The sequence below is a fragment of the Sceloporus occidentalis genome, unplaced genomic scaffold (assembly GCF_023333645.1).
Source record: "Sceloporus occidentalis isolate IW3139 unplaced genomic scaffold, rSceOcc1.0.p SCAF_22, whole genome shotgun sequence".
NCBI classification, from domain to species: Eukaryota; Metazoa; Chordata; class Lepidosauria; order Squamata; family Phrynosomatidae; genus Sceloporus; species Sceloporus occidentalis.
Window position 1 is genome coordinate 91,145 of NW_028317002.1, and position 19,904 is coordinate 111,048.

At 37.5% G+C, this 19,904-nt stretch overlaps 1 protein-coding gene across 1 annotated transcript in view; it reads right to left on the bottom strand.

Annotated features, from left to right (window-relative positions):
* LOC149300863 (target of Nesh-SH3-like) overlaps positions 1-19,904 on the bottom strand; it is a 171,001-nt gene that overhangs the window by 77,742 nt on the left and 73,355 nt on the right. The window contains exons 4-10 of the mRNA XM_089484449.1: positions 15,937-16,006; positions 12,741-12,866; positions 10,085-10,254; positions 9,674-9,735; positions 3,673-3,724; positions 3,246-3,317; positions 2,826-2,903 (exon numbers count right to left, since the gene is read on the bottom strand). Of these exons, the coding sequence (XP_089340575.1) occupies positions 2,826-2,903; positions 3,246-3,317; positions 3,673-3,724; positions 9,674-9,735; positions 10,085-10,254; positions 12,741-12,866; positions 15,937-16,006 (630 nt within the window). The remainder of the gene's footprint in view (positions 1-2,825; positions 2,904-3,245; positions 3,318-3,672; positions 3,725-9,673; positions 9,736-10,084; positions 10,255-12,740; positions 12,867-15,936; positions 16,007-19,904) is intronic.

The following is a 19,904-nucleotide window of genomic DNA, read 5'->3' on the forward strand; positions in this document are numbered from 1 at the left end:
CTGCACTTACAGCCACCCTGTACCAGCACGTATTGGCTGACTTGGGATGATAGGAGTGTGATTGCTAACAGTAATCTGCTAACAGCATCATGCCTAGGTTCCATCATTCACTGGTTGCCTGGGTATAAAAAGAGTGTGTTTGCTGTTAGCAATCACACTCCTATCATGCCAAGTCATATTGTTGATTTTTTTTGTCCAATTTTGGTGTGTTACTTTTAATAAAAGTGTGGTTACACACTAAAATTGGACACAAAATACAATGCCCAGCCAACCAGTACATGCTGGAATCTAGGTATGCCTGAGATTGCTGTTAACAATCATAATATATAATTTTTTTGTACAATTTTGGTGTGTAACTTACTTTTATTAAAAGTGTGGGGGGGGGCACTTTCAGTTTTGGCTAAGTGAACCCTGAATTTTTGGTTTTGGTCCAGAATTTTCATTTTAGTGCATCCCTAAAATAAATAGAACTATTTTATTTTTACATATCCAGAATCCTGAATTTGTAGGCCCAGAAATCCCAGAAATCAGTGAGAGGAAAAGTAAAGGTTTTGTGTCATTTACTTTATTTTAATCTGCATATTTTATTAAAGGCCATATTTTCTCTCAGTGAAAAATTAGTGCGGCCCTCGCACGTATACAATTCTGATGAAGTGGCCCACTGCAGAAAAAACTTGGACGCCCCTGGATTAAACCAAAGGATTTCAGAGAAACTCACATAATGGATATACATTTATAATCTTCATTACCATCTCATCTGATTTAATATAGAGTTAGATAAAATCTAGCTTGTAGATCCATTTAAATTCTTGGATTTTTTTTTCCATCAGACTAGGTGTTACTCTGATTCTGCCTTGAAGTTATTAAAATATTTCTGGCTGTATTACCTATGCGTTATTAAAACCTCAGTGTGTTCAAAGCAAGGATATTGTGTGTTTGTATTCCAGTGGTTAGCAGGCCAGCACATTAAGCCCACTGTGAAATAAAAGTTAGGTTTTGTATAAAAATATATTGAGTTTTTTTGCACAAAAGTTATAAAATGTCATAATTTACTGGATCCACATAAAAAGCTCTAGATCCCTTGTTTAAATAAAAAGGTTCTCAGAAGTCATGCTACAAAAGTATTTTTTCAATTGTTGAAAACAAAGCCCAGAAGTTGATTTTATTCTCTAAAATTACCAATGGGGAATGTTTTTTTGCCATCCCCGAAATAACACAATTGCATGGTCTTTGGGGGTTTTTACTTGAAAAAAAAATATTTACAAATAAAAGCTAAATGTATACAAATTTGAGGCACATAGGACCACATCTGTGTGTATGACATGTCTAGTGACTCTACTGGTCCATCGCTGCTCCCCAGTTGGATATAATTTCACAATGTAGCATTGCAAATGCCTGGACTGCTCTTTATTAACTTACTGAATATAAATCCTGAATGCCTGGAGGCCTTAGAAAAATCATGGTTAGAACACTCTAGCCCATTGCGGTCCATTATGCAGGGACAATAATGCATTTTCCTGCTCGCTCCAGGTTTAAGAGGAGTTAGAAAATGGAACTTGACTAATGAGTAATGAAGAAGGCAGCATACATGAGTTGCAATTGATGCAAGAAGATCTCCCATTGAAATGGACTCCTTTTAGGACAGAATTTAGGACTGGAAAATCAGACAAATTTTACAGGACTTTATAAAATAATATATTATTAAATACCAACTAATATTAATATATCATTAGGGAGTTGTATATGAAGGTGCCACAGGAACACACACACAAAGTATGTGTATTTGATAGATAAAGATCAGTTGCAGATATCAAAACCCTGGATTATATCATAATCACACACAAGGTTCTAATTTCACAACATCTTGCTTTTCAATTTCATGTATAAAATTATAGCTCTTTTGGAAAATTAGAAATTAAAATCTTAGTGGCTTATAAAACAGAAATCATGCCCTTAGTGTCTCATTAACATTATCGTAAACTTAAGTGACACCTGCTGCTAATTGTAATTCATGGAAACAATTAGAACAAGGCCTGTGTCTGATTTACTACTATTGTTGGCACTAGTAGATAATAACTTGCAGTACATCGCCTTTTTTTTATGTTTCTTGTTATTTTTTTTCTGTTCTCCCCAGGCTGAGAGCAGTCATAGTCCACTGTCGTCATTAAAACTAAAGACTGATTTCATTTTGGGCAGGAACACTTTTCACATAACAAACTAGAGGCTATAGAGTGTTTTAGGTTATAACGGGGTGAAATCTTTGTAAACAAACAAATAAGTAAATCTAGGGGTAAATTATTTTAAACACTCATTTGTATGTAAGACAATCCCAAAAGTCTAGAGGGTAAACTAACAAAACACAATACCCTGTTGTGGTCTTGCGGAGCAATGTCTAATTAAGGCACACACTGATTCTCATATACACACATTCACGTACACATAAGATACATTTTATAATATATCTCACATACACACTGATTCACATATACTATATAATATATATATATATTGATTACTAGGAAGCCTTGGAAACCATGTTGATTTCATATTTAATAATATATATACAATCATATACAGACATGAGTAGATTCAGAGTGTTAACTCCTCTATTACCAGACATTACACACACAGTCACGCAAACAGACAAACACAGGGACAAACAGACATACCTGGTGCTGGCTGCAGCTTACACTGATCTTGGTATGAAGGAGGGACTCTCAAGAGAGGCTTCTGAATTCTCAAGGCAATTAGGAGAGTGGAGAAGTCTCTCTTGATTGGCTGAGACCTCCTTCATTCAGATTTCTCATTCCGGGACAATGCATTACCCTGCTGCTGCAAAGTTAGGATACTGGTACGTCCTAATGGTCGTTTTGGTACCTTTTTTAAGGATGTACCGGTACATCCTAAAGGGTGTGAACAGGTTAAAGTACTTACTAAGTACTTTAATAGGGATTCATTATTGCTGAGGCTATTGAGGAATTGAACTGTCCCTTTAAGCTTTCAGTCAAATGTTACTTCTTCAAAATGACTAATTAAGTTAGGCACTAACTTGATTTATCCTACAGCCAGGCAGTGAACTTTTTTTGAAACAGGCCTACTGTATAAGACTTTCATAGCCATGTTTTACTGAACTTCTCCAGACTTAGAGGAGTTGAAGACTGAAAAACCTTCACAGAAATTTCAAGCTGGCTAGTTTGCTCAAAATAACAACATTTTGGCATAATAATCCTCATGAAGCTACTTACCTGGGGTGTGCTCTGTCGGCAGAGGTGCAGCTGTCGATTTAGGTTGTATCAAATTAGAAAGATTTTGAATGCCTGTAGGTACAAATGTTCAGACCATTAGCAGATACATTATAGGATAACAATGAATTGTTTTACCATAGTAATAAATAAGACGTAATGTAAATCATCAAAAATATATTAAACACTTGAAAGTGCTCTGAAAAAAATGATACATGCATACAAACCCCAAAAAATTATACTGGAAATATTTCCAAGTGTAGACATAGCTAAGATCAGAGTGACCCCTTTCCCCATTTCCACTTCTCGGAGTGCCTTTATTTCAACCAATTAAACCCCTTCCTCAATTTAACCCTTACTCATGTTTTCTTTCACCTTAAAAATTCAACCAAATATGCGCCCTTGATTGAAACAATATAAAATGATATACCTTGTTTAATCACAGTTATTGGAATGAATGCTTTTGTATTGTCACCAGGCATCTGAAAAGAAGAAAGAGTGAGGAAAGAAATGACATACATATTCTTTGACTTGAAGGCAAAACAAGCCCAACAGCCTCTTGTTACCCAGAAACCGGTGTAGTGTGTGTGAGTGGTGTAGATTGGGTGGCTGAGAGCAGTATAAGAGTGGTGGCTGAGAGTGGTGTTGTGTGTGTGCAGTCAAGTGTGGGGTAGTGTCTGCGTGGTTAGGATGTTTGTGTTAAGTTTATGTGGGACATTTATTTGGGGGAATACTATGATATTGACAGTTATGATGAGGGGGTAAATGTGATAACTTGGAGGTAGTGGTGGGGGAGAAGAAAGACATTTTTGGACAAACATGTGATGCGTGCACAATTATGGTGCTACGATACACAGTTCTGTTAAGTTGTTCCCAGAGCTGGTTATATAGTCTATTGAAAAGCATTGTGATGAAAAGATAATTGTCAAGTAATTTCCTGGTAGAACTGAAACTGAATTAAATTTAAAAAAAACAACTTTTCAAACATGACTGTTTCCAGTTAGCTCCAGATCTGAACAGTGTTTTCTTTGATACAACAAACACAGATATGAAAATACATATTTGTTTTGCAGACACATTTAAAGTCAATATCTTGGACATTTTGGATTAGACAATGGAGGATTGAATTTCACCCCCCACATGTGTGATATCCACACTCACAGCTTTTAAAAAACAGACAGCTGAGACGAGAGCATGCACAGGCAATTGATTTAGGATATAACTATTTCTATAATTGAAATTGTATCCTCAATCACCAAAAGGATTATTTTTAATGTCAGGGCAGGCGACAGGGTGCCTTTCAAGTGCTGCACTTAGCAACACAAAGCCTCAAAATTTCCACTGACTTTCAGTGTCGCACTATTTTAGTCTCGACAGATCATTCCTCACAACAAGCTGTAACCACTTAATGATAACATCTTTCTTCTACTTTGTTTCTTCTTTTCTGCATTCTTTTAGCTTGGAAAGCAAATAACGAAGCAGGTGGAGATGCAGCAAAACGGTGGAGCCAGTCCTGCTTCTTGGTATCCTAATATTGCCAATCTGTGTCTATACACTTCAGTGTTGACAGTATTTCTGTTTCTACACTTTAATGTACAATTCTTTTGGTCATCATATCAACATTTATAACAGGTGGCCAAGATTTCATAGCTCCACATTTTAAGGAGCATTCCCTAATTTTTAACAGATGTCTGAGGTAGAATCAAAAAGTCCCAGCAGTACAGCAGATTATTATTTCATCTGACAGTAAATCACATACGAAATGCCACAAATGTTAACCAAACATTTTATTTACTACGGCAACAACCTGTGGTAGCTTTTTTATTTTATGACAATAAGGCAATCACAGTAAAAATATGAATGATCATGAATATGAATGATCATTTACATGGTTAAATAATAATTCTGCATGGGGCATTATTTATTCTAATAATTTTCCAGTTTATTAAAATCTATTACGTACAGGGGCTAGAGGAAACGGAAGCCGCACATCTTAATGCATAATACAGGCTTAATCCTTTCCTATGAAGAAACCTTTCTAGGGTTTCAAACTACTGTGGAAGGTCTATGTGCTAATTAACAGACTTACAATTCAAAATCAAACTGGGCAAATTTGGGAGCTCCCAGACCATATGGTGATTAGTTTGTTCAACGTTGCACCATGTATTTTTGCAACTTTGTTTGCATAAAGGGGGGTGAATATGCAACAGAATGTACATTGTTTTATAAATGTTCTCATGAAAACATGTTTTTTTTTTACTTCGTGCACATTTGCTTATAAAAACTACCTTATAATGAGGATGTTTTTTTCTATCAATTATCCCTCCCCCTAGTTTTTCCTAGTTCCTAGAAAACTGAGCTCGGCAGCTCACACACAGACACCCAAGACAGGGCTACTTACCAGGTAAGTGAGAGAATGAGAGAAGGATGAGAGAGAGCTGTGTTAGTTGCAGAGATGATGGGAGAGGAGAAGAGGGAGAGAGTGATAGACACAGTATGTGTGCATGTATGTATGTGTAGAGTGAACATGTATGGTGTTGGAGAGAGTGTGTACAGAGTGTGTCTAAGTGTATGGTGTTAGCATGAGGGTGTGTGTGTCAGCATATGCAGTTAGTCTTTATCGGTTATTGTAAGGTTCTAGCACGAGTGTGTGTTAATATTTGATGTTAGTGTGTGCGTCGTATAGCGCTAGAGTGTTAGGAATGAGCCTAGGGTTAAGGGCGTCTGGGAAAGGAAAAGTGAGAAACAACGAGGAAATGTGTGTGTATGTGTAAGAGAATGGTGTTTGACTGAGTGGCGAGTTTGAGTGTTAGTATGACGCCACTAACCCTAATCTCACCCTTGAGTTCCTTGCAGTTTGAGTGATCAATGGTGCTGTCTTCTCTACTTGCTAAAGTAGGAATGACAATAGTGGTAGCTCAGAACCCAAGGCAGCTGCCTATTTTCCCTACATCATAAGGTTGGCCTTGTGTCTACAGTAGATTAAGCCAGTAGTGTTAGTTAATTAAACAATTTTTACTAACAGTTTGCTTCCCTGCATGTGAAAAGGCCATAGAACAGTTATAGAGGGCTAAGGGCTTTCTCTATAATGCCTGCCAACTTTAGAAAAGGAAGGTAAAGGAAAATTGAGTTCAGGGAAAATAAGTTTTATTGCGCACAAACTGGTATTATAAATCTGGAAATGTTCTTATTACAAATCTTGCAGTAACTCCATGTATTTGCCCTGTCCAGAGACTCGGTGGGGTGATATGCATTCCACATGTGTGCTGCTATATAAACTGTGGAAACAGCTGGCACAGTAAAAATTGAATAATTAAAAACAAAAGAATCACTTTAAATGCTTCCAAATGCTTGAAACATGAAAAATAAACAAGCCGTCAAAATTCAGAATTCCCAGACTTATTTTACATTAAAGGCAGACTATCAACTCAGTAAATTATCTATATTTATATTTTAAAGCAGCCATACAGCGGGGCAAAAAAGTATTTAGTCAGCCACCAATTGTGCAAGTTCTCCCACTTATAAAGATGAGAGAGGCCTGTAATTTTCACCATAGGTACACTTCAACTATGAGAGACAGAATGAGATAACAAAGTCCATAAATCACATTGTCTGATTTTTAAAGAATTTATTTCCAAATTATGGTGGAAAATAAGTATTTGGTCAATAACAAAAGTTCATATCAATACTTTGGTCTTGGCCATAGTGGGGTTTTTGTATCATGAGATTTTGAGTGAAAACCTCCTTCCATCAGCAAGGGCATTGAAGATGAAACGTGGCTGGGTCTTTCAGCATGACAATGATCCCAAACACACCGCCCGGGCAACGAAGGAGTGGCTTCGTAAGAAGCATTTCAAGGTCCTGGAGTGGCCTAGCCAGTCTCCAGATCTCAACCCCATAGAAAACCTTTGGAGGGAGTTGAAAGTCCGTGTTGCCCAGCGACAGCCCCAAAACATCACTGCTCTAGAGGAGATCTGCATGGAGGAATGGTCCAAAATACCAGCAACAGTGTGTGAAAACCTTGTGAAGACTTACAGAAAACATTTGACCTCTGTCATTGCCAACAAAGGGTATATAACAAAGTATTGATATGAACTTTTGTTATTGACCAAATACCGTATTGGCTCGGATATAGGCCGCACTTTTTCCCCCCACTTTAAGTCTTTAAAGTGGGGGTGCGGCCTATATTCGGGGTCTAGCGCCCGACGCCCGGGACATGCAGTCCCGGGCGCCGGGCAGGCAGCGGGGTTAGGGTACAGATCCCCCGCAGCGGTGCAGGGGACCTGCATCCTACTCCCCGATACGCTCAGACAGCCTCCCCTGCCAGCACTTCCCACGGGGGGGTGCCGGCACGGGAGGTTGTCTAAGCGCATCGTGCGGTTGTCTAACCGCACGATGCGTTTTACCTCTGGCCCCCCGCCTGACTTACCGGAGCTGACTCCCGGGTGTCTTGCGGGGCCGGCGGGGGACATCTACGCAATACGCGTATACAACTTCCGGTGCCGGCACATCCGGCACCGGAAGTTGTATACGCGTATTGCGTAGATGTCCCCCGCCGGCCTCGCAAGACACCCGGGAGTCAGCTCCGGTAAGTCGGGGGGCAGAGGAGGACAGTGGCAGCATATCTCGGGGAGGGAGGAGGACAGTGGCAGCATATCTCGGGGGGGGGACGGACAGTGGCAGCATATCTCGGGGAGGGAGGACAGTGACAGCATATCTCGGGGGGGGGGCAGAGTGGCAGCATGTTTTTTTGTTGCTTTTTTAAAGAAAAAAACTTTTTCTTTAAAAAAGCACCAAACTTTTAGGGTGCGGCCTATATACGGGGGCGGCCTATATCCGAGCCAATACGGTACTTATTTTCCACCATAATTAGCAAATAAATTCTTTAAAAATCAGACAATGTGATTTATGGACTTTGTATCTTATTCTGTCTCTCATAGTTGAAGTGTAGCTATGGTGAAAATTACAGGCCTCTCTCATCTTTGTAAGTGGGAGAACTTGCACAATTGGTGGCTGACTAAATACTTTTTTGCCCCACTGTATCTTGCTTGTTTATAGGTGGCCAAATACTTATTTTACCGAGGAATTTACCAATTAATTCATTAGAAATCCTTCAATGTGATTTCCTGTATTCTTTCCCCCCATTCTGTCTCTCATAGTTGAAGTGAACCTATGGTGAAAATTACAGGCCTCTCTCATCTTTTTAAGTGGGAGAACCTGCACAATTGGTGGCTAACTAAATACTTTCTTGCCCCACTGTATGTAGTTTCTTGTAATATTTTGCTTCATTTAGGTGTCAAGTTGCAAAAAAATGCAATAGATATTACCATTGACAAGTCTGTCAGGCTCGCAGCATGTCTGCAACCAAACATGGGGTTGATCAGGCTTTATAGTTTAATGGGCTGGTTACAAGGGATACCTATGATCTCCTTGACTGATCCATTTACACTATGGAGCACTGATGAGCTGGCATAGCCATTATAGTGTGCTGTTCCTAGGGGCTGTGTGTCCTTAAAAGATGAGTGCCAGCATATAACATCACAAAACAGTGCTCAGCAGTAAAGACAGCAACTACGAAGAGGGTGTTTGGGGACACTGCCCTAGGTCATGCCTACGGCAATGCTGAAGTTAAATGCATCACTGGTTATGGCTGTTGTGTTCTTGAAATAAACTTTTCCAACTTGTCCACGAAATGCCCATTTTGTTCGGGTTAAGATTCGGGGGAATTCATTGTCCGTTGCCCACATTCACTCTCACTATCTCACACTTTTCCCTACCTTCTCTGCCAAACACCTCCGCTGAGCACTTCTGTATCCTCTTCCACATCTTCTTCTGCGTCTTCTTCATCTTCTATCTTCTCCCTTCTCTACTCTCTTCTCTATTCTATCTTCGATCTTCAATACTTAATCTGGTATCTTCTTTCTTCGTCCGCATCTCCGCTGCGGTGACGGTGAGAAGGGGGAAGATAGAAGATGTGGAAGCGGAAGTGGTCGGCAGCAACAGAAGTGGTCAGCAGAGAAGGTAGGGAAACATTTAGTGTGCGAGAGTGAACGAGAATGAAAGTGTGAGAGAGTGAGTGAATGTGAACCCACAAATGTCAGATTAAAATTTGGAGCTTTTTGCTTTACTTTCGTCCGATTCATGTGGGGTCTGGCCTCATTTTCGGGGCTTCATACAAATTGTCGAATTTACCAAAATTTGGTACATTTGCAATTTGTACGAATCCGAATGCACAAATCTGGTTATTTCTTATGTTAGCAAGTCCATGGGAAAGCTGGTGCCAGAAAGATAATGCTTAAACCCTATTACCAGCCCTTGGTTGATGCCCTTCCTCATCTTCCTTCACGGTGCCTAACATATATACAAACGGCAGAAAATAAAACAATACAAATGGTAAAATGGTAAACAATTAGATCTGAAGTCACACATACCTGTATAATGCTTTTGTGATTCTTATAAGTACTTTGAACATGCCCATTGTCTTTACCTTTGGCTGGAAAAATAGAAACTTTTAAAATATTATCATTCCAAATGGTCTACAAACTCTTATTTATCATTTTAACTTGGGCTGCATTGTTTTTCTGAGAAAATTCCAGGAAACTACATATTACATGGCCATGAAAATATTGGGGACTGTTGGGATTGGTTATACACTGCTGTGTTGCTGATTCACAATCTCTTTAGAACATGTTGTTTGGGACAGAATTTACAGTATTAATAAAACATATATGCAAAAGAGACACATGATGTGTGAAGAACATACTTAGTACCCTACTGATACATGTTTAACCACAGTGGGATCCACAGAAATATGAATGAGAAGGTCCAGGAGTTGTACTCACATATTGTCTTATGGCTGTAAGAGTTGCTCCAGATCCCATCTTCTGTGTTATCCTTGACACCAAATTCATACATAGTATTGGGTTTCAGATTGTCTAGGACTATTTCCGTGGTTGGGCAAAGTTGGAAAAGCCAGTCTTTATTTTTTTCACGGTAACGAACTGTGTAAAACCTGTTTGAGTATGTCATAAAGATAAAGTGAGATGCTTCTCCACATTTATAAACTATATTTTCTTAGAAACAGGGGTATTAAATTACATAACAGCGATATTGCTGGACCAGCTTTAAATGCTTCTGTGCAGTTTGAAGCAAGCCATGCATCTCACATCAAAGGGTTAGTTCACCTGCAGCACAAACCAAGGCACATTTATAAACAGATTGACACTACACCTTTTACCAACTTGCTCTAAATTCAAGTGTCTCTACTAGAATTAGAAACATTACCAAATATTGTACACAGCTTCTAAAATATTATCCTGGTAACTAGAAACTGCCTTGTCTGCAATTGGAGTTGAGGTCCATTGACATTGGCATACATAGGTAATATGGGGGAATCGCCTCACCCCTTGGAATATTGTTCACAAGTATTATGTCAATGCAGGATTAATAATAGAATTATGGAAATACTAAACCAGTTTGGGGGTAAAGTCACATTTTAGTGGAGTCTGGTCAGTTTTATTAACCCTTAACTCTAGTGTAATGCCACAGAGAACTACATTTATTTCTGCTAGTGAGAATTAAAGATATTTTAATTTCCAAGACGATAACAGAATGTAGGTCATCAGTAAACCTGCCTCACATAATGGATGTTATATTGCAACTTTCAATATATGTCCATACATGGACATACCATACATTGTTAATTTATGTCTTGTCAACCACCGTTAATGTAGCAATAGGAACACACTTGATAATTTGTCAAAATACCAATTGACTTATCAGCAGACAAATTAAGTGTATTTACATAGAACTCTGAAACGACAGAAATAGCCCAGAGGTTATCCATGTCAGTCCTAGTGTGTAAAGAATTGTCGATGTGCTTAGTTCAAACATTCGTAATCTATACTAAAAATTTTGACATGTTAAACAATCGGCACAAGACTAGACGAGAAACACAGAGACACTTTGAAGGAAATTAGGAAATTCCATAAAGCTCAAATGCTGTTTCCAATCTGTTTTCAGAAAAAAAACAGGGAATGTTAATGTTTACCTCCTGTCACCTAAACATATAGCATGATGAGCCTTGATGTAAATGACAGAGGGACTGAACAGAAACAACCAAATAAGCTTTTGAAGTAGCAGTATTATTTACTAAAGTCACACAACAGACATGATGGGGCCTAGTTAAAAGTATTATTTCAGTTTGTTGCATTTGCATTATTATTGTTTTTTTTTATTGATTGATATATATAGCGCCATCATATTGTGCAGCACTGTACAAAGGGTAAATGGGGCATGGCAAGTAGTGGTTATGAATGACCAGAACAAATACACAAATCATGTGTCTCTAACTAGCTGCAAAATTACAGAGTCCGTCACCAACAACTGAAATGAACACATTTTAGGAAAACTGACTTTGATTTGTAGCTGCCTTGGTTAAAACGTACAGTTTACCCAGCTGACCATTGTTAGAATACATGGTTAGCGATATCTCATTGTGTGGTGACATGACATTGCAGGTCTCCAAGCTATTAGAGCAGACGGATAACTGACAATCTGACAAATACCTTTCCAAATAGATTTACAGTACAAGGGTTGTGTCGGAACCTGTGCAGTGTATCCTTATGCCCTAAAGTCAGCATGTGATGATTTGGAAGAAGATAACATTAAAAGGGAATCTAAAATTCACAACATGTGCCTTATCTAGAGAATCTCATTCCGTGTAGTTAAACAGAGATATTGCGTAAGCAAAAGTTGATTTATTAAAAAGAAAAACACATGCTTTTCTCTATAAAGCATCCATGAACATGTTATTTTTAAAGATCTTTCTTTTGGATATCATGTACTGAGCTTAATGCAATCAAGTTGATAATCAATCTTGCCTATCGTTTGGTATGTGCTGTTAAATACTAGCATATCAGTCACCATTAATAACTCTTCATACCCCAGCCCCTGTCCATGGTGCTGACCAACATGATGGAACCTACAATAACAGGGAGTGGTACCAGAAGAGTTTCAGTATTTCACTCCCTAATACTTTTGGTAACGGAATTTCGACTATCAACATGTTTATTCTGAATGTTCATTATATATGGTTCAGTTAAAAGACCCTCTATTTCCAAAACTAGAGTAGGAATTATATCACAATGGGGCATGGACACATGGAGCACATGGACATGCACACAATGACCCACAAGAAAAGTATAATAAAAAACCAATGGAAACAATTATTGGCCTACTTGGCTTGAGTTTTTTATTGGTGATGCCTCATCCTCTCCAATACAATGTATTCTGAGATGTTGTAAAATAGGTATATAGATTGTAAGCTCATTTGAGCAGGGCCCTCCTGACTAGTTCTTTCTGTACATCAAATTGTTACTTTACATACTACTTGTTATATCTTGTCTACCCATTGTACAGCGCTATGGAATATGACGGTGCTACATAAAAAAATAAATAATAATGGAGCTAAATATGGTTGATTTTTAGTTCATTTACCTGTCATTTGGACATTTATTTAAAACAGACCAGTCAACCTGTGGATTAATAAGGATGCCCCATGACAGAAACACAGAGGACGGAGTCAAGGTACCAACAACAAGTTGGAGAGGCTTCTTGGCAGAACTCTTGTCTAAACGAAAAAGGAAAAAAAATAAATATCTGATTAGCTTGAGAAAATCACAAAAACAGACCAAGCAATTACTTTCAGGGATGTAATAGTTGCATATATTTGTCAACATTATTACCATGTTTTCTCCTCTCATAATAAAACCACACTTGGTGTTGGTAGCTGCTCCAACTTTTTGCTTAAAAGACATCTAGAATAGTCCCCAACTTTCCTTTAATGAGTTCCCTACTTAAGATGAAAGGAGCACTCCAATGTCCAGACAGGTTTCTCACCAAATAATGCACATTCAAATATGGTTTACATATCTTAATATGGTTAAAAAAAATGAATGACACTCTTTAATGGTCTTATGTGACAAACACACTTCTGTGCACTTTCTGTGCATGGCTAGTCATGTTATGAGAGTTTTAATCCACAGAAGCTCATCAGTCATTTTTTTAATTTCAATCTATTTGTTTTTACATTTTTATTGAGGGGGTTTTAGAGTAGGGAGGCATGCCAGTGGTGAGCAGCTATTGTTTCCAGCATGCATGTCAACAGTTCAGCTAGACAGCATGCCGTCCCTTTTTCCAGCATTCAAGTTTCCATTATTTCAAGCATGGATCATGGACCAATCACTGCAGCTACTGGATTAAAATTTTTGACTGATCTGTCACAGACTGGTAAGCACCTAAACCTGCTTTCCAGAGGGAACCTCCATGTGTAGGTATAAATGTAAGTCTTTCCTCTTTTACACTCAAACTTGTGAGACTTATGGTGAGGAGGCCAAAGGACAGCCTCACTACACTATATTTATCTGCATACAGGTTTGGCATTCTTTGCCCAGAAGGCCAGCTACATACATTGTACATAGATGGCATTCTAAGGGTTAGAGTGCACAGAAAAGTGGAGCATTCACTAAAAAGTAACTGTGCCAGTATAACTTACAACTCGGTGAATGAATACCATTTCTATAGAAAATATAGATATACACAGAAAATCACACAAAAAGGAAAAATGGAGGTGAGACAACACAAGCAGGGAGACACATCAAAACATTCGGTGGTCATGAATAAGTGCAGTCTCAAACAGGATAAATTACATTGAAACATCAAAACGATTAGATTTAATTTTACCAATTTTATTATATTCATTTTTTTTTTTTAACATGGTTCACTTTGACAGATTCGTAATAACAGCAACATTTTGCTATTCTCTATACAATTATGCAATAATGAGATGTGATAGTATATTATCCTATTGATAACCCCCTGTTGGTGTGACACACACATTAGATGTCCAGTCCCACGGTGATGCGTTTGTTTACTTTAATAGAATAAATCTTGCAGGTTTGAACTTGTATACATGTCGGCTTGCCATTTTTACTTTTACTGGAATGGGGTTAGTGTCCACAACAGAGATTGATTGCCTCAACCAATGTGCTTTAAATAGTTTTGTTTGATCTTTTAGGACACATTATATGTATACTGGCAACGATTTAGCTTTAACACATGGCATATGGCTAGGGGTATTTGATGTGTTGACGGGTTAAAAGCATATTTTAAAGATTATTATTATCTTTTATTTATATAGCACGGCCAATTTACACAGCACTTCCTACAATACATACATATTTCTTCTTACAATACATATATTGAAGGGAACGACAAAACTAGACAGAGACAAAGACATTAGTTAAAGAGGCCTTGCTCACAAATTTACAATCTAGAGGGGATTGGGGTATAGAGATATGTAAGATATGGAATAGATGGATGTTGAACAGAGAAAATAAAGTTGGATTAAATTGGTCCATAGGTTATTTCTGCTTAGTGTGCATTAGTTTTTGGGGTTTTTTTTTAGCAACCCTAACTGAATCAAATAAGGTTTTTTGTATTTTTATCAAAAAGGCAGTGATGAGTATACTGAAGTCTGGTGCCTTAATCTGTAGTTCTAAAATTATACCTAAATGTTCACACATATTTGTATTCTGTACGTTTCAAATTGCAGTTTTTTTTAACAGATAGGGCTTGTCTGTCTAAAGTAACCCGACATAAGGCAGACAAAATGAACGTATATTTGCAAGAGTAAACTTTAAGGATGTCTGCTGAATTCAACCATGTTTTTGTATTATTAGCTACAATGTGAAAAGTCAAAATTTCCCTTTGATAATTCTTGGCAGACTATTAATACAGTTAGTATGTGTCGGATTGACTTCATGCAATGTTCTTTTACGTTTGAAATTATACATTGGGACATTCTGCTCCAAATGCCCAAACAAAATTCCGCTGACATAATTCGTAAATTCTACATGAACCAAATGTAGAATAAATCTGTTACAATCATTTGCTGCAGACGCCGCCAAGATAAACATTTCCCCATTTTGTAATTTTATAGACTTAATATCTGTCATATTGGCTTTATAATAGATATATGGAAGTTTTGAACTTATAATAATAATAATCAGACGCCAAATGTAAACACCAGTTGTCCTAATCCCTATAATTGTTTAGTATATTTTTAAAAGGATAATCTGGCAATCAGATATATGTTCATGAATATGATATCTGAGAGGTCCCTTTAAATGATCGTGGTGCCCCATATGGATTTGCCACTTTTCCCAACCTTCCTGTTATTTCCCATGAAGGAGTTCAGCCAGCAATGTGCAGAAAGTGCTCCCATTAAATTCAATGGAAACACTTTCCTGTCACTGACTGACTGCTTCAGGCAGCCAATCAGTGACAAGTAAGTAAGTGGAGGTGAAGAGGTAAGCACTTTATTTATTTTATTTAATTTTTTAAAGATGCTTTTGAAAGTACACACAAAGTATTCTAATATGTATTGTTTTTGGTGAGACTGTCTTCAGCTGTAATAGTTTAAGCAGTCTCTCCATGTGCTGTGTGTGTCTCACTCTGCATATCTCCCTTTGTGCATGTCCTTCATGTTTTGTCTTCAAGTGTTATTCCATCATTATTTCTCTTTGTCCCTTAACATATGACTACTTAAAATCATCACTATGCTCTATGTTTAACTCCAATATACATTTAGTATGGTAATATTAACACAAGCCAGCTGTTAGACAAAAAAAACATAGTCTTACCTTTGCAGGTTTTCTTACTTTCATTTGGTTTCACAGCAACCAAATATCTGGGTTCAGCATCTGAGAAAAACCACAATAATTAAAATGCATGAATCACAATAACCATTAAAAATTTACAAAAGGTGATTTTCGTGCAGAGTTTTGAAAGTAGTCTTTATACCCTAGCAACCAATAGAGTGTTGCTGCTGATCGGACCATTTCATTGTTAGCACTTGGTAAGACCACTTTTAAAACTTTGTCCTAAAATCCCATTTATATATATAACCAAATTACCCTTAGAATATAAAACCAAAGAGAAAAATGCTTTTGGTGATGTCATTGCATGGCTTTTTCATAAGTTAATGACCTGGCAAACTATTTAAGTTCTGTAATATTGATTTATAGAAACAGTTCTTTACTTCCACTCTAGACTCAAAAAATATGTCTCAATTTCATCTTCTAATCCTCTGAGATGCTCTTCACACTTTACGTTTCTTCCCACAATAACAAACCCAAAGAGATAAGACAAGGCGCCATAATTAATTTCTCCTTTATAAGTAATAGCATTTTAAATCTCATGGTTTTATCTGTTTAGATTGATACAGATTTTTCTTTCTTAAAAGGAAATTATTTTTGTAACGTATGTTATGATTTCAACTTTGCACTTGCTACCCGGAAGACAAAGGACAGCCATAAGGAACACCACAAAGCAAAGAGCCCAGGCCATAATCCTGCCAATGCCATGACATTAGAGAAGTTGAGATTTAGCAAAATAACAGCCTTTTTTATTAAAATATATAGTATTTGCAAATACTGGAAGGTTTATTCCTTGTTTTCCCAAGAACAATGAGTTTCAATCTTGTTCCAGTGCTATTTTATACTTTGTGTTGCTTACTCATCTGTCACGATCTGTCAAAAAACAGGGGAAAAAAGTCTATATTCCAAACTTTGCTTCCAGTAGATAAAACAGATGAGTTTGTGGACCAACATTATGTGTGTAATTTTTAATAATCAAATATGCCCAATACACTCTAGAAAAGGTACCGCAAAGCATGCCTTCAATTGAGGCTGAGTGCCATGATATGAAGTCATATTGCTGCACTCAGCACTGAAGCTGAGTGCACCGTAATAGAGCACTGAAACAGAAGTCTGTAGGAAATCTCGCACTCCCACCACAGGAATTAAGAAAGGTTGTAGATGGGGAGAAAGGGAAGAGGTAGATAAAGTGAGAAAGAGGAGAGACAGTAAGAAAATGGAGAGATTTAAGGGCTAGATAATCAGGCCAGAGAAAAGGGAAATACACAGAGACATCATATACCGGCGCTCAGCAGTGAAGCAGCGTGCACCGCGGCAGAGCAGCAGGACAGAGGCCTTTCTCCCCCATCGCAGAAGTTCAAGATAAGTGAACTTCAAAGGGGGGAGAGGGAGAGGGTAGATAGTGAGAAGGGGGGAGAGGGGGTATATCGTGAGAAGGGGGAGAGGGGGTAGTGAAGAAGGAGGGTACAAATATATATTAAATTAAACTATATTGAAATAAATAAAAAGTGGACATGAGTGAGAGAATGAATGAATTAATGTGTGGATGAATTGTGTGAATGAGGCAGTTATTGACAGATTGGCAGATATTGACACTTTGGGCCCAATTTGGACATTTCCACCTAGGGGTGTACTCACTTTTGTTGCCAAGGTTTAGACATTAATGGCTGTGTGTTGAGTTATTTTGAGGGGACAGCGAATTTACACTGTTATACAGGCTGTACACTCACTACTTTACATTGTAGCAGAGTGAGTTTCTTCAGCGTTGTCACATGAAATAAAAATATTTACAAAAATGTGAGGGGTGTATTCACTTTTGTGAGATACTGTGTATACATACATATAATGTATAACAAGCAATTCTGGCACAGAATAATTAAAAAAGCAAGCGACTGCCATAGCAACCAATGTAATTTTCCTGCTGCAAGTTGCATTTTGGCTCAAGATAGCAGAATATGCGTGATGGTTAACAAAAGAGTTATTTTTTTTTTCTTTCTGCATGATTCAAAACATATTAGAATCAAAGTTAGTTTTGCTTATGATATGATTCTGATTAGATTCAGTGAACCTGAATTTCCTATTGAATTAAATCACACAGCACAGGGGCAGAAGTTCACACTAATATTTTGGTAAATAGAAACAGAACTGCATATATTCCAGCAAGTGTAACGTATCTAAGCCATACTGTGCTATATTGGGTTTATAACCTTGAAGCCAAGTTTATGAACAGAAACTCAGAGTTTTAGGGAATCCTGCTAATGTGCCGACAATTTAGAGATGCTAAAGTTATTTTGGATGAGAAACACATAGTGAAACAAAATTTAGGTCCTTTTATAATCGCATAATTCTGTAAATGGTGCAATTTAATACACATTAGCGGTTTCACCATAAAACAAATTTTGGTGGTAACTTTTCATTCCTTGTTTATACCCAGTTGAAATAATGCCATATGCAGAAGAACAGAAATCTGTTCAACTAGACTATATATACCCCATTCTTTGCCAACCAAAGATGCTACAAAAATGGGGCTGCGGTGTAGGGGAAACAAGTACCTCGAAACTTTTAGTGCATAGTATAATTTTACATTAGGTCTCTACCAGTTTGATCCGTAGATCTGCAAGGTTTGCTAGTGAGGGTCACTGCATTTTTTACCAGGATGGATATGCCTTCTTAATGGAGGGGAGGTATAATTCCCATTTATGCTAAGAATATAATTGTTCTTTCTACTGAAACACATATTATGGGTTCAAGCGGCTTCAATAATGGCTACAGAGAGAAAGACATTGTTCAGAAAAGTAAGCCCTCTAGCAAGAGAGATTAATTGTTGTTTAACATTTGGCAACCATTAGTAAGCTAGCCGAAGAAACATATCAAAGGGCTGTAACAGCTTGGAGTTAGAGAGGCGCTGTATAAACAAAAGCAGTCCGTATCCCAGCCTAAACCTTCCTTCTTTCCTAATCAAATCTTGCCGAAAATACAAACGTAATATGAGTGCAGTTTGAAAAGAACCCATAATGGAAATTTAGATGGAATATAATGAATTCCTGTGCGGGAGACTTTTTACTTTAAAAGTTTACAACCATTTGCTTAACAATGCTTTATTTCTAGGAATAGGATCACTTTGTTACCATATACTACAAGTGCAATATAACCAGAGCCTGTGTTATAGCTCTTATAGGCCATATATGTATGGTCCCCAGCAACTTGACCATAGCAGTAAACTGAAGTGGTACTAAAGTTCAGACCTCTTCAAAGATATACATTGAAATAATGAAAACAACTTACTTAGAATTCTAACATTTAGGTTTTTAATAATAATAATAATAATGATGATGATGTACATGACAAAATAGCCATATAATTCTCTGGTAAGAAACTTTGCACTTCTAGCAGACAAACACTACTTTCATTAATGGGAAAACTCAGCTCTTGTCACATGTTGAAACACAAAGCAGTTGGGTCATTGTCTGTTTTTGTTGCAGTAAACCTCTTTACAAAATAATGCTTTTAACTTGAAAACTACCAAAATGTTGTGTTTTTTCCCCCTAAATATCTTTCAGATCTACTCTGCTAGTCAGTTGACCAGGCCACAGGGTCATCCTTTGATCTCTATAAGCCTACAGATAACAAAATAGATCTACATGGCATTGCCTGGAGGAATGATCCCTGACTAGCTATCACACTCTCTACAGGCAGATACTGCAAGTGTAAAACTGATAATAAAATAATTCACTTTAACATTGTTAAAGTAATCTTTAATTATCAGTTTTATGTAAATATGCACTTCATGTTAAATATGGTTGAAAGCAAATTTGTACTTTAATAACCCAAGATGTTAATTTATGCTTGCTGTACCTACAATAAAAGGACAACTCAAAGGGCATGGAAAGGCTGGACCATGATGGAATATAGTTATCAAAAATTCTATAGAACCTCTTCTTAG